This window comes from Poeciliopsis prolifica, unplaced genomic scaffold (genome assembly GCF_027474105.1).
Source record: "Poeciliopsis prolifica strain line A6 unplaced genomic scaffold, Auburn_PproV2 SCAFFOLD017, whole genome shotgun sequence".
In the NCBI taxonomy this organism is placed as follows: Eukaryota; Metazoa; Chordata; class Actinopteri; order Cyprinodontiformes; family Poeciliidae; genus Poeciliopsis; species Poeciliopsis prolifica.
The window spans coordinates 2,108,200-2,120,396 of record NW_026562392.1 but is presented as its reverse complement, the minus strand read 5'-3'; the positions used below and the strand labels follow the sequence as shown (position 1 = coordinate 2,120,396).

Here is a 12,197-nt window from a genome sequence, read left to right as displayed (position 1 = left end):
CTTAGCAATGTTCCATATGTCCACGATGCACGGCTCTTGGTTCTCAAATAAAAATCAGTTTCCATAATTTTGCACGAGCCAAATTCTTGTTGTCAACATCGATTTACGATTCACACCATAACATCACAGCACAAGGCTGACCTGTTCCAGTGCTGTAACCTTTGAATTCTCACTCAGATGGAGGACAGAACGATTAGCTTCAGAGGTTTTGCAGAACGGTACAAATTTTTCCTTTTTTTATTTTATTTTTTTGCTTCATGTCCTCAGACTCAGTGGCCTCCTGTGCCCCCCGCCCCCTCCCTCAGTCCCTTAGGCCCCCATGCCTCCATTTTCAACTGTTGGTCCCGAGTCCCGGCCTCAGTTTTTGCTCCCTCCAGTTCCTAACTCAAGGGAAGTGGCTTTGGTGGACAGCCACACAATAGCCCAGTAGTGTTTCAACAATGTGCTTTTCTCACAGAACAGTCACAGGCTGTTCCATATGCAACCGAGACAGCAGGAATTTTCCCTCTTGATAATTTTATTGCTTTATTTTATTTTTCTCTGTTCTTCCCATGCTTCATTAATTCTGTTTTTCTTTGCAACTGGACAGAAAAGAACACAGATCTTGAGTTTCTGGCCCTAGCAGAGTTATGTCCTGCTTGGGACGTTTTTTGACGAGCGCATTGCCGTCGATGGATCGGAATTGAGTTCAGTTCGTCATTTACGGTATTTCTGAACCATCCACAGCATCGTTTTTTTGCATGCGTCTTGTGTGGTGACCATTGTTTGCAATCAGTCTTCCAGACATTTTACTGAACCGTTCCATGTTTATATGGGCCATACAGCTAAGGGTTGGAGTCTGGGTGGATTAGAGTAACGAGTAGTAGGACAGTGTCTGAAGAAGAAGCTGTCATCTTGTGCTCTTTTACAAGATTTATGAGACAAGTGTTTAGGTTTCTTCGTATTAGTGTTTATCCCCTTTAAGCTCCTACATACTTAAAGAGTGAGTATGATTATAAAAAGAAGCTTTCTGATAAGTGTATCACATTAGCTTGTGAATCAGGGCAGAAAGACGATACGGTCTCAGAGTGGGCTTAGCAATGGCATCTTGAGATGGCAGCAGGAAGTTTGTAAATCGCAGTGTCACATTCAAAAGTAGGCACAGATAGTGTTTCCACAATAAAACTGGAAATGCCTTTAAACCCGCTGCTGCAGCTGTCCCTTCTATATTTTACTCTCCGACTCTCATGCGCGCACACACACATCTATCATCACTTGTTCTTTAAGTGGTGTAAACTTTCCCATCCGTTTTCAATCTAATCAACCACCCCAGGATCCTGAACGTGCTTGGCAGTCAGACTCTGAGATTTTACTGCCAGCTTCTCTTAACCATCTCTGCTTTTCTCTTCAGAGACGAGCGAGCCAGATTACCGTATTCTTTGTTAGCATATTTGGGTAATTATCGAGAAGCCGTGTGAGCTACGTTGGTGTGTCGGGAGCGGAGCGAGGGGGATCCTCATCAGGTCACTGGAGTCTTGAGTAGGAGCTCAAATAACAGCTACAATCTAAGTCATATGGGGCGCCGTTGTTTGGTGTTATTTAATCCAGGAGAGTTGACACACACTGTTCTCTTCTTGTTGCATCTGTGTTTTAATAGCAAGACAGTGAGTTCTCCTTTTTGCATGCAAGTTAACAAATGAGTAGTTGCCTGTTTAAGGCTTTCTGTGACATCGTTTCTTTAATCAAACACACTTTAGCAGTGGATGTTATTTACCAACAATGTAAATGGGGGGGAAAAAAACTAATATTTTACACAAGTAAAATTTTTCATGTAGGCTTGTGACAAAATGTGAACACATGAAAGGGCACCTAGATTATTCTTTATCCATTGCAATTCTTACTCCAATCTCTTGTATATTTTTTTTCTCAGAATGGGAACCAAGATGCAGAGGAGCTGCTGTACAGTCACTATGTGATCTGCAATGACACAAATAAGACGCTGCGCTTCGGTCAGGTGGACACGGACGAGAACGTTCTGCTGGCCAGCCTCCACAGCCACCAGTACAGCTGGAGGTCCCACAAGTCTGCTCAGGTAGGTCACACATTTCCAAAACAGTCTGGAGGATTTCTGGCTCACACCAGAGTGGTTTTGTTTTGTTTTTTTGAGCAAAAGCATCACAGTTGATCAAGAATGCATTTGAAATCTAGAGTCCAAAAATTTAAACACAGCTTTTGATTTGATTCAAAAACTGAAAGTTTTTTTCAATTTCAAAATCACATCAAATTGTTTCCTTGGTTATCTGAAACAATTCAGTATAACCATCCACACCAGGATGGTGTAACAGGATTTACAAGACACAGAAAACAAGAAGACAGTAGAAGAATTTCAAAAGAGGGACTATATGGTATAGAAATGGTCGTGCCACATTCATTTGCTTGTGGATATACTTCTATTGCATGTGTTGAATGGCACACAGGAATTTTTTTGCTTGGAGCAGAGCATCAAAATATTGTTCTGAGAGGTTCAAACATGTACACACACACACGCACACACACACCTTCATCAATGCGCTGCAGCTATCAGAGTGTTCCTGTCAGCGATCTCAGACAGTTCCCTGACAGCATTGTTAAAGAAGATTGATTATATTTAACCCTATGTGGTTTTGAGGTTGAGTGGAGGGTGGGCTGGTGATCTGTGGCATGTGTGTGCAGTGCTTGCGTGTGTGTGTGTGGTGCGCACATGTTCCAGGACCCCCATGTGTTCCACAATGAGTGTGAGAAAGTCAAGCTTGAGAAAAGACATGGCCATAATTGCTCACAGTAAGTCAGTAAGTCAAGTTGTATTAATCATCGACCATGGTTAATCTGTGCTCTTACCTCACTCTCACTCACACACTCTGTGAGTGGCAATCTGGCATATCGGCCCAGCGAAATACCACAACTCATTTTTAGCGGCGAGGCAAAAATGACCTCTGCGTTTCCAGGGATGTTTTGGATGAAAGATTGTCCGAGTGAGCCAAATGTCATCATGTTTGAAGAATGCGATTCCAGGCTTGTTCTGTCATGTGTTATTCCATCATGTGTTTGTGCAATATAAAAAAGTGTGTTCTTAAGATGGACATGATTTGAGAAACTAGATAAAATACGAAGCGCCGACGTTGCCAAAACAGCTTAGCTAACTTTAAGCGCGGTGATAAAAACCTAGCCAATGTGTCCGCCTCAGCAAATTGTAGCAAACACTCCTAATTACATTTTAGGGTTATAAAAATAGCGACACTGATAAGGGTGCGGATTTTATGTCTTTAATGGCTACATGGTCCTGCAAAGTGTTGTTGGAGCCCATAAAAATCCACTTTCAGGTGGAATTTTAAATGCTTGGGCTGTTAGCTTTAGTCCCTCGATGCTAAGGAGTATCAAAAACAAATCTGATCCCTCTGCAGTGCTATTTCTCTATTTTTCACACACTCCCTTATATGTTTCTCTCTTTCTACATGCATGATGTGTACTTCAGTACATTGTCTCTTTATCCTCTGACCTCTGCATTGTTTACATAACTGTATACTTACCTATATTCCTTGACTTTTTTGTTGCTTACCTTTGTGTTATATTGCTTACTTACAACTCAGGAGCCATGGATTGGCTGGTATTTGGTCTAATGAACTTAGTTTCAATTCGCCATCCTCAATGTGATTTCAGAATCCACAGCCACATCGCTTTTTGTAGAAATGATTATGATTTTATCAAAACGCTCCCCTTTTTCTTCTGTCCATTTGTCCAGCCAGAAGACCTATGTCACCATTTTCAGGTTGTCAGCGATCCATTGAAACTGCAGCCAAGTCATGTTCCCATCCACGTTTTCTCATACTTTCATTCCCTCCTCATCTCCCATTATTGTAACCCTTCCAAGCCCATCAGTAAACACTTCACTTCTCGAGACCTACAGGAGACCGTTACCTCAGTCACGGTCTCCTGGGTTGTTTGTAGCCCTGCACCGTAGCAATCTACCAGCTTCAGGTCAAAACTCATTTCAGACCTCACACCCTAAAACGCAGGTCAACACATAGCTTTAGAATGATGTTGGCTTAGCTTGGTTCTCTCTAGTTCATCGGCTCAGTGAGATCAGTAGACCGAGCCTTTCTCTTACGTCCACACTAGCTTTGAGTCTCTCTTGAGCATTTTTGTCCCTTCAAGCTTAACTCTATTCCAAGACACAGCTTTCTTATGTTGTTCTTGTCTCTTTCTGATTCCTGAAGCGAAGCCATGTGTTCTGGTGTTTTATGGTCATCCTGGCAGATCTCGTTGGCCCTTGCCTTTTTCTTTTTAGTCCTTTTCTCCTGCCATCTATTAGACTTTTTCTTCAGAAGGAAAACATGTTTTCAGTTACATTAGCCTAAAAGAAATAATCTTTACTTCCAAGATTATAGACGTGACAATCCCATCAGATCTTCTTCCAAAAACACCCTTACAAAGTTTTTGAAAATTAAGTCACTTTTAGTTTCATGTCGTTGCCCTTTAACTAATCATCTAGTGTTCACAGGGATACTGCTCGGTTGGATGCTCTTTGGCTGTTTTGTACACGTTTTTTTAATGGTGCCATCTGATATCAATTTGCACCTTCCAGGAGATTTTTTTATTTATTTATTTTGCCTCAGCAACCAGTGAATTTAAGTATTTCTGCAATTTTCTCATAATCTCCGGCAATGTAATTTACGATTAAGAAGCATCTACCTGTAGGGGGTCGTTCATTCATTTTGGTATGCATCGACACCAGCTCTGTTCAGAATGCTTTAATCGAACTCTTTAGAAAGTCCGGTTCATTTGGGGAGATGTGAACCCGTAACTGAAGAGCTTGGTCTCTTGTATGGTTCAAATTCATGAGCAAACTAGAAACCGCTCCAAAAGCAGAACAGATTATAGGACAGAGCATTCTGGGTGGACTGAACTAAACAAACATCCAGTATAGCAGTAGTGGGAGAAATGGGTTTTGGTATTTTGCTAAAGAGAATCCTACAATCCCTAAAATCTGACACCACTTTTTGTTTTTGTTCACAGTTTGTGAAGAAGGAAGGGGCGCACGTTTATTTTTGTCGTTCCCTTCAGTGGTCCTTGGTGCAGCACCACCACATGCAAGGGGGGGAAAGGGTTTTTCAATTAGTTTGGATCGTTTGACACAGAGCAGTGTGAAAGCGAACCGCACCAGCTGAAAATGAAACAGATGTTGCAATTTTTGTCCCAATCGTACCAAATCTACCAGACTATCAGATCTGAAAACACCTTCAGGTTTTATCAAACATCAAAATCTGCCTCATCTCATAAGAGAGAAATTAGTACCAAAATAACCTAAAACCATCCATCCATCAACCAAGCCATCCAACCACATTCCTACTTACTCCAATTCTTTATGTTATCCTAGATTAAAAGCCTAAAAAGGAAACCCAGACAACTCTCTCCCAAATGACCCTCCTCAAAGCATTTTAGAGAATTCCACAGCATTCCCAGGCCAGAAGGAATAATCCCTTTAGCAGGTTCTGGGTCTGCCTCACGCACTTCTCCCATTCGGAAACACCCTGAAAACCTCCAAAGGGTGGCGCCGGAAAGACGTCCTGATCAGACAGTCAAACTGTTATATGAAGTTGTCTTTAACACCGTTGACTTGGTGCAACAACACAAAGTATGGTACGTCACACCTTCACATGCTCAACATGCCATACTTGGTGTTGTATCTCGTTACTCAACTTCAGGGAACAGCAGTAATGTGCTTTTATAATGTAATGTACAATTAAAATAGATTTATTTTGAAAAGTTTATAATGAATATTATAAATGCTTAGGTGTAAAGAAAAATAAACAGAAATTCAACAATTTAAGTAGATGGATGGATGTTGTTTGTTTACAAAATGTAAATGGGAAGGGACTAAACGGCCAGGTGTGGGTACAAATGAACAAGACAATGATTTGACTAGGAGTTTTTCAGTCACTTGTTCTGGTTTATTTCTTTTCCCTCCTCTCAGGAAAGCCTGGGCCTGTTTTCCATCCTCACAACTTCAAAGTATGTTTAATGCCCTGGCTTTCCCTAAAGTTTAAATATTGGTACTTTCTAATATTTACCCTGTTCTCCCACTTGGCCATCAGACGGGGGCAGGTCAAATGGGAGAACAGGGTAAATATTAGAAACAGAACGGTCCCTTCGTGATGTCCAAAGTTTATATTTTTCATAAAGTCTGGGTCCACATGACTGGGCAGAGCATCAGCATGATCTTGTCATGGATCTGGAATGATGCAAGCGTCCCAGCTGATTTCTCCCACAGGCAGAGCTACTAATTTGCTGTTGTAAAGTTATCTGTCCCTGTTTTTCTCTCTGGAGTTCCCTGGAGAACCCACTGGACATGAGATCATTCTGGAGGGAGGCAGATGGGTCAAAAAAGAATAGAAAGAAAAATATGAAAAATCTGACCCAAGGGCTGCATAAAATCACCAGGAGGGACCTTGCACAGCTTTACTTGAGAAAAACAAGGCTATTAAACGGGGAAACAGGGGCAAAGACTCCATGAGCCAGGCACTTAACACTCACAGATTGGCTTAGACATCTTGACAGTGGGAACAGGCACCTCTCAATTCTCCTCTGCTTGTTTAACAGCTTCTGATAGATCCACAGGGAATCAAGAAATTTAAAATTGGGTTGTTCATAGTATAACAACATTTCTGCAATAAATGTTGAAAAAGTTGGAAAGAACTTTGTTGTTTAAGTTTAAACCAAAAGATTCACACCTGAAGTCCATCAGAATCTTGTGTGACCGACCAATCTATCCAATGTACACTTCCAGTGATGTTGACGTACTTTGGACTATTTATCACTTTCTGACAGAAAAACACTCTTTGTTTTTGCCCTGAAATTTGAACTGGAGCTGCCCTTCGCTACTCCCCTCCGCCTTCACTACAAACTGTGCTTCTTCTGTTAGTCAGAACCGTCACACTTTTTTTAAAAGGCCCAAATGATGCAGTCATGTTCTTCAAACTTGTTTAAAAATATTCACACACACACCCGTACACACACACGCACGCACGCACACACACACACACACACATGCACACACCCCAGATTCTCACTTACACACCATGAAGGCTGGAGAAGGGTCCTGGAGTCTGTGTGTCCTCCGGCGAAGTGCTCAGCATACCTTCATACTTTGCTAGCATAAAATTTTTTAGAAATACAGACATTTCTTTCCCAATTTATGTGCTATTTGGTCGCAGTAGATAAAACGGCAAAACTTGACGATGGATTAACTCATCACCAATTAAAAAAAAAAAAGAACAGTCATTTGTCCAAATATGCAGACTTCTAACGTCCCACTCTGAGACACGTACCATCTCCACCCTTCTGTTTTTCAGGGCTCTAGCCTGTGGTGTGGTGTGGATGGTTGAAATATCTGGCTGCTCAGTACAGGATGCAGCCTGGCTGATGGAAATCCCAGTGGTTACTGTGGTTAGAAGGGAGAGGGGCGTAAAAAGCCCCCTGGATTTGGAAAGGACTTTTTAAGTATCTACAAGAAATATTACTGAGTTTGAATAAATTCTAATTTGTTCCAGAAGCAAACTTCCACTGGACTTTTTTCCCCCTCGTTGTAAATGTTTGCTTGCTGCAATGTTTCGGGTATTTTGTTATCTGAAACAGGTGTCATTTTTTTTGTGTCTGCACCGGTTTGGTGTTTTTTGTTTCTGCGGGACTCGTGAGGACAAAGGGCAAGAGATATAGGAACCCGGGCTGTTAGTTTGTGGTTGGAATGACTGTGTTGTTGGCAGCAGGCATGTCAGAGTGCTAATTGGTATGAAACTGTGACAGGGAGAGAACTGAAGGGGAATGTTTTTATTGGCTGAAGCTGTTGGTATCCAAAACTGAACATTTATGTAGCAGTAATTGCTGCTCGTGATTCATTGAAAAAGAATGCAGTTATATGTTGGGGGCTTTTTCTGACTGATAGAATTATTTGTTGTTCCTAGTTTATTATATAATGCTGTCTTCATAGAAACTGATTTAGTTGTTGTTGTTATTTTATGCATAACTGGGACTTTAACATCTACTGTGGTCTGCCAAGTGCTACATTTGTTCTTATGAGAATGAATTTATGTTGACTAATATGGTCGAAATATAGAGAACAATGCTAGTATCAATAGCACTGTTGGAGAAGCATTTTATACTAGAAGCCCACAGAGTTCAAGGTTTGTTATGACTTTAGTTAAAGTTCAAACTAGTAAATGAGGACCTGATCAAATGATGCATGAAGAATCTGCTCCAACAGAGGCCTGGTTAATTGTTCATCAGGGTGGAAACAGTCAGTGTACTGCACCTGTACTGTAACAACATGTACCACATGCTAAATAAAGCATGACTTTTTAGCACCTTTGAGGACTAACAAGCGAAAGATCAAGGCCAAAGCTGTCAGAACTTGTAAAATGATCTTGTAAATGCATCAAAATAATAATAAAAAAGAACCATACTTAAATGACTACCTCTGTTCGGGTTTTCTCAACACTTACGATTGCAATTATTGTTTCATTTGTTCCGTGCTGCAGTCTGCACAGCCACAGTAAGCCTACATTGCACCCAGATGTCCCTTCTTGACATGCTCATCGTATTAATCCTTGTACTTAGTGGATGGAGGTTAAACTACAAATGATACAATTAAACCTGCTCCAATGTTCTTGTACCTGCAAATATCAGCCAACAATAAAACTGTGCTGAACACAGTTTTCAGCTTCAAAGGTTTGAATACATCCGTTGTGTTTTAATCAACCTCCGAGGGATTTGTTAGTGAAAACTATCCTGGACAAGTGACTTTTGGTTGATTCCAAAATAGATTCTGAAGCATTTTTATTTTCTTTTTTATGAGGGATTCATTCAGATAGAAAGTAACACTACAAAAATCAAACAGAGGGAGCATTCTAGTGCAGGGGGTTAAGTCTTAAACCCTGGGGTTGAACACAGAAAGACAGGGCCTAGTGTATTATCAATAGAAAGAGAGCATACAATTATTACTGGCAGCCACAGCTCAGCCAAGGGCCCACTTCAGGAATTTGTCACAACTAATTAGAAAATGCCAGACCAGATGTAGCTTATGTCAAAAGAAAAAAAAACATACAGAGAACATAAAGTTAATGGCAGCAGTAAATGCATTTAATGCGTAATAGGAGAGAAGTAGCTGAAAGTAGCAACGAAAGAAAAAAAGTGCTCAGTTTGTCCTCCAGCAGTCTAATCCTGTCGCAACATAATTGCAGAGATACTGCAGCTCAGGAGAACTTAAGCCCATCTAACTTTAGGTTTGATCATAAAAAAAAATTTGTAACCCCAGTCTTAAAAGTAGACAGGGTGTCTGCGTCGTGGACCCAATCTCTGAGATGGAGAGGAGGCTGAAAAGTAAAAGTTCTCCATAGGAGATGTAAATATTATGTCAATTCAGTTCAGTTTATTTATGTGGCACTAATTCACAACACGTGTCATCTCAAGACACTTTAATAAAAAATCTAAAGACATAAAGGGCTTTGCTTCAGCTTTTTTTTTTTTCGCTTATACTTTCTGTGGAAGAAAAAAAAGTCTGAAAAAATAAAACTTTTTTGTTTTGTTGTGTGTTGGATGAGAAGAAAAAGAAAAAAACCCTTCAGAATCTGAGCCAGAACATAAAACAACAAGACTTATGACAGACGTTTCTTTTCCACCCTGTTGCTTGTTTGCTGTAGAAATGAACAAATTATATATTTAATAATCAGAAAGATTTCACAGAAAAGTGCCTGGTTAGAATTTGCACGTTCACCCTGAGTATCCCTGACTATGCATCCATTCAAATTAAGACATGAATGGCTTCATGTGAGTTCTAGAATCACATCCCAGAATCTGTGGGCTCACCTGAAGACGACTTCGTTCTCACCATCTGTTAGAGTTGGAGAACTTTGACTGGCCACATAGTGTTCATCTGACAGATTTGTTTGTTTCCACTTCAATTGCATGGAGAAAATGTCACATTATTTGGAAAACATTTTGAAATTATTTATCATTGTCCAATTCTTTACATCAAAAATAACTTGCATTTTGACAGAGGTGTGTCGACATCATGGCTTCCCTCTTCAGAATGAGCTTTTCCTTCTTGATTAGCGTAAAGTATTCAATATGTGTTCCGTTCCTCCAAAACCCACTCAAAACTCCAGAGCGTTGTTTGTTCAGTCTTAGGTGATGTTGGGACTGTTTTCGCATTGTGTTGCTGAGCAATTTCGCTCTTCATGTGGTTTGCCTGAAAAGAAACACTCCCTTTGACATTAGAAGTTTAATTCAGTCAATCCAGTTTGATGAGAGATGCATAAAACACCGTAGCTTGCCAGCATATTAGCAGTTTACATATTACACTTTCATCACCTCCATCAAATTCCTGGCTTTAAAAGAACAACAACCGCAGCTGCATTATGACAGAAAATGATGTCAGCTTGGATCCAGGAATGATGTAAGTTGTGGAACTACTGACAGAAGGACAGCACATTTCAATAAACATTCAAATACTTTAGGTGAGGAAGATGTTTCAGTAAATTAGCCCACCAGATCTCATCTGTACGTCCGCAGTTAACAATGTATATTTTCATATTACTACATTTAGCTACTTTTCAAACAAAAAAAATCGGTATTGGCCAAAAATATATTACAAGTAATCGTTGAATTTAGTTCCCATCATTTTCACCTCAGAGTCGGTTATATCTAAGATAGTCTGATTTTTTTGTTATTAGAATACAGCATACTTCCTGACAATAATTAACATAAAGTACAGTAGAAAACTTGGTGACACTTTATTAGAAGGGTTGTGGATAAGATCGTCTTGAAACTGTCATAGTCAAAGTATAAGATCCTTAGTAATTTTTTACAAAATGAAACTTGTGCAATTTGATTACTTATTTATATTGTTGAAATAAATGCATTTCAAGAGTAAATTATATTTGCCTGTACAATGTACAAAACATATACTGATGACGATATAAGGCTTGTTTTATATATATATATATATATATATATATAATATAAAATTTTTTCTTTTCTATGTCTTTTCCATATGAGGCTAGGCGTAATTGCAAATCCTTAATAAATAGGCTTATCTAAGGATTTTAAAAGCAGCTCAATCTCTTGGTGGCATTAACTCTCTGTGAGTACAGCAGTACAGAGACTCCTCAAACTATGTTTAAGTTGTCAGTGTTTGACACTGAACTCACATGATTTTAATAAACCATCAAAGATGTGTCTGAATTGTTTGGGCTTTTTTTTTTTTTTTTTTAGGGGACTTGTGAGCAAAGCTACTGGTGTTGTTTATACCTCCACATGTCCGTAAATCTCGAGACTCCTATTAACTCACTCTCTGGTTACCTAGCAACAATCTGTGTTGAGTACGTTGCTTCAGGTTTCATGTCATGACTGCTTAAAAAATAAATAAATAAAAAAATCAATGGTGTGGAGTGAAAACTGCACAATACAAGAAAGGTCATGGCAACAGTTTGGCAGTATTTCAGATATTTAAAAGAAAAAACCAAATCATCATCATTGATGGGTTTTTCAACATTATGGTCCAGCCCTAATCACACACTGACCAAAGGAATTACTATACCAAGCTCCCATGCAACTTATGTTGCATAAATAAATGTGTATATTTGAGAAGCTATTTGGTAGGTGAGTATAATAATATCCAATTACTTGTATTTACAAGTGATGTAAAGGCTTCGCTCTCACAAGCAGACGCAGTGATGGGACGACTTAACAAGACTCAGTCCGTTGAAGAAAAGCAAAAATCTGCCAGCAGCTCCTGTCCATATTATTCCATCACACAACAAGGAAGCAGAGGCGAATGATTTATTAGCCCTGCAGTTCCTGTTGACGATGCCATCCTGGCTTCAGCACCATGGACAGTACCGTGGTGCTGGGTAGTGGTCCAAAAGCACACAAAACTGTAGTACCTTTAGTGACTTCACAACACATGACTCCTGGGGAAAACAGATCCATGAACTGGGATCAGAATAATGTGTTTTGGTTGCAAAAAAAAAAAAAAAACCAAGAGAAAAGATCGGAAAATTACCGTAGCACACATGCACTGAATTTATGGGTATATTTTTTTATTGAATGAACATGATGTGGATGTATGTTTTCTATATGTTCCTGGACTTAAATTACATTACCCAATCTTCAGTTTTGTGGTTGGA

The 12,197-nt window shown here is 39.7% G+C and overlaps 1 protein-coding gene across 2 annotated transcripts in view; it reads left to right on the top strand.

Annotated features, from left to right (window-relative positions):
- The window catches only part of LOC129367556 (intermembrane lipid transfer protein VPS13B-like), a 291,895-nt gene that overhangs the window by 237,815 nt on the left and 41,883 nt on the right, over window positions 1-12,197 (top strand). For both annotated transcript variants that reach the window (XM_055042090.1, XM_055042091.1), the window contains exon 46: window positions 1,910-2,071. In XM_055042090.1, the coding sequence (XP_054898065.1) occupies window positions 1,910-2,071 (162 nt within the window). The remainder of the gene's footprint in view (window positions 1-1,909; window positions 2,072-12,197) is intronic.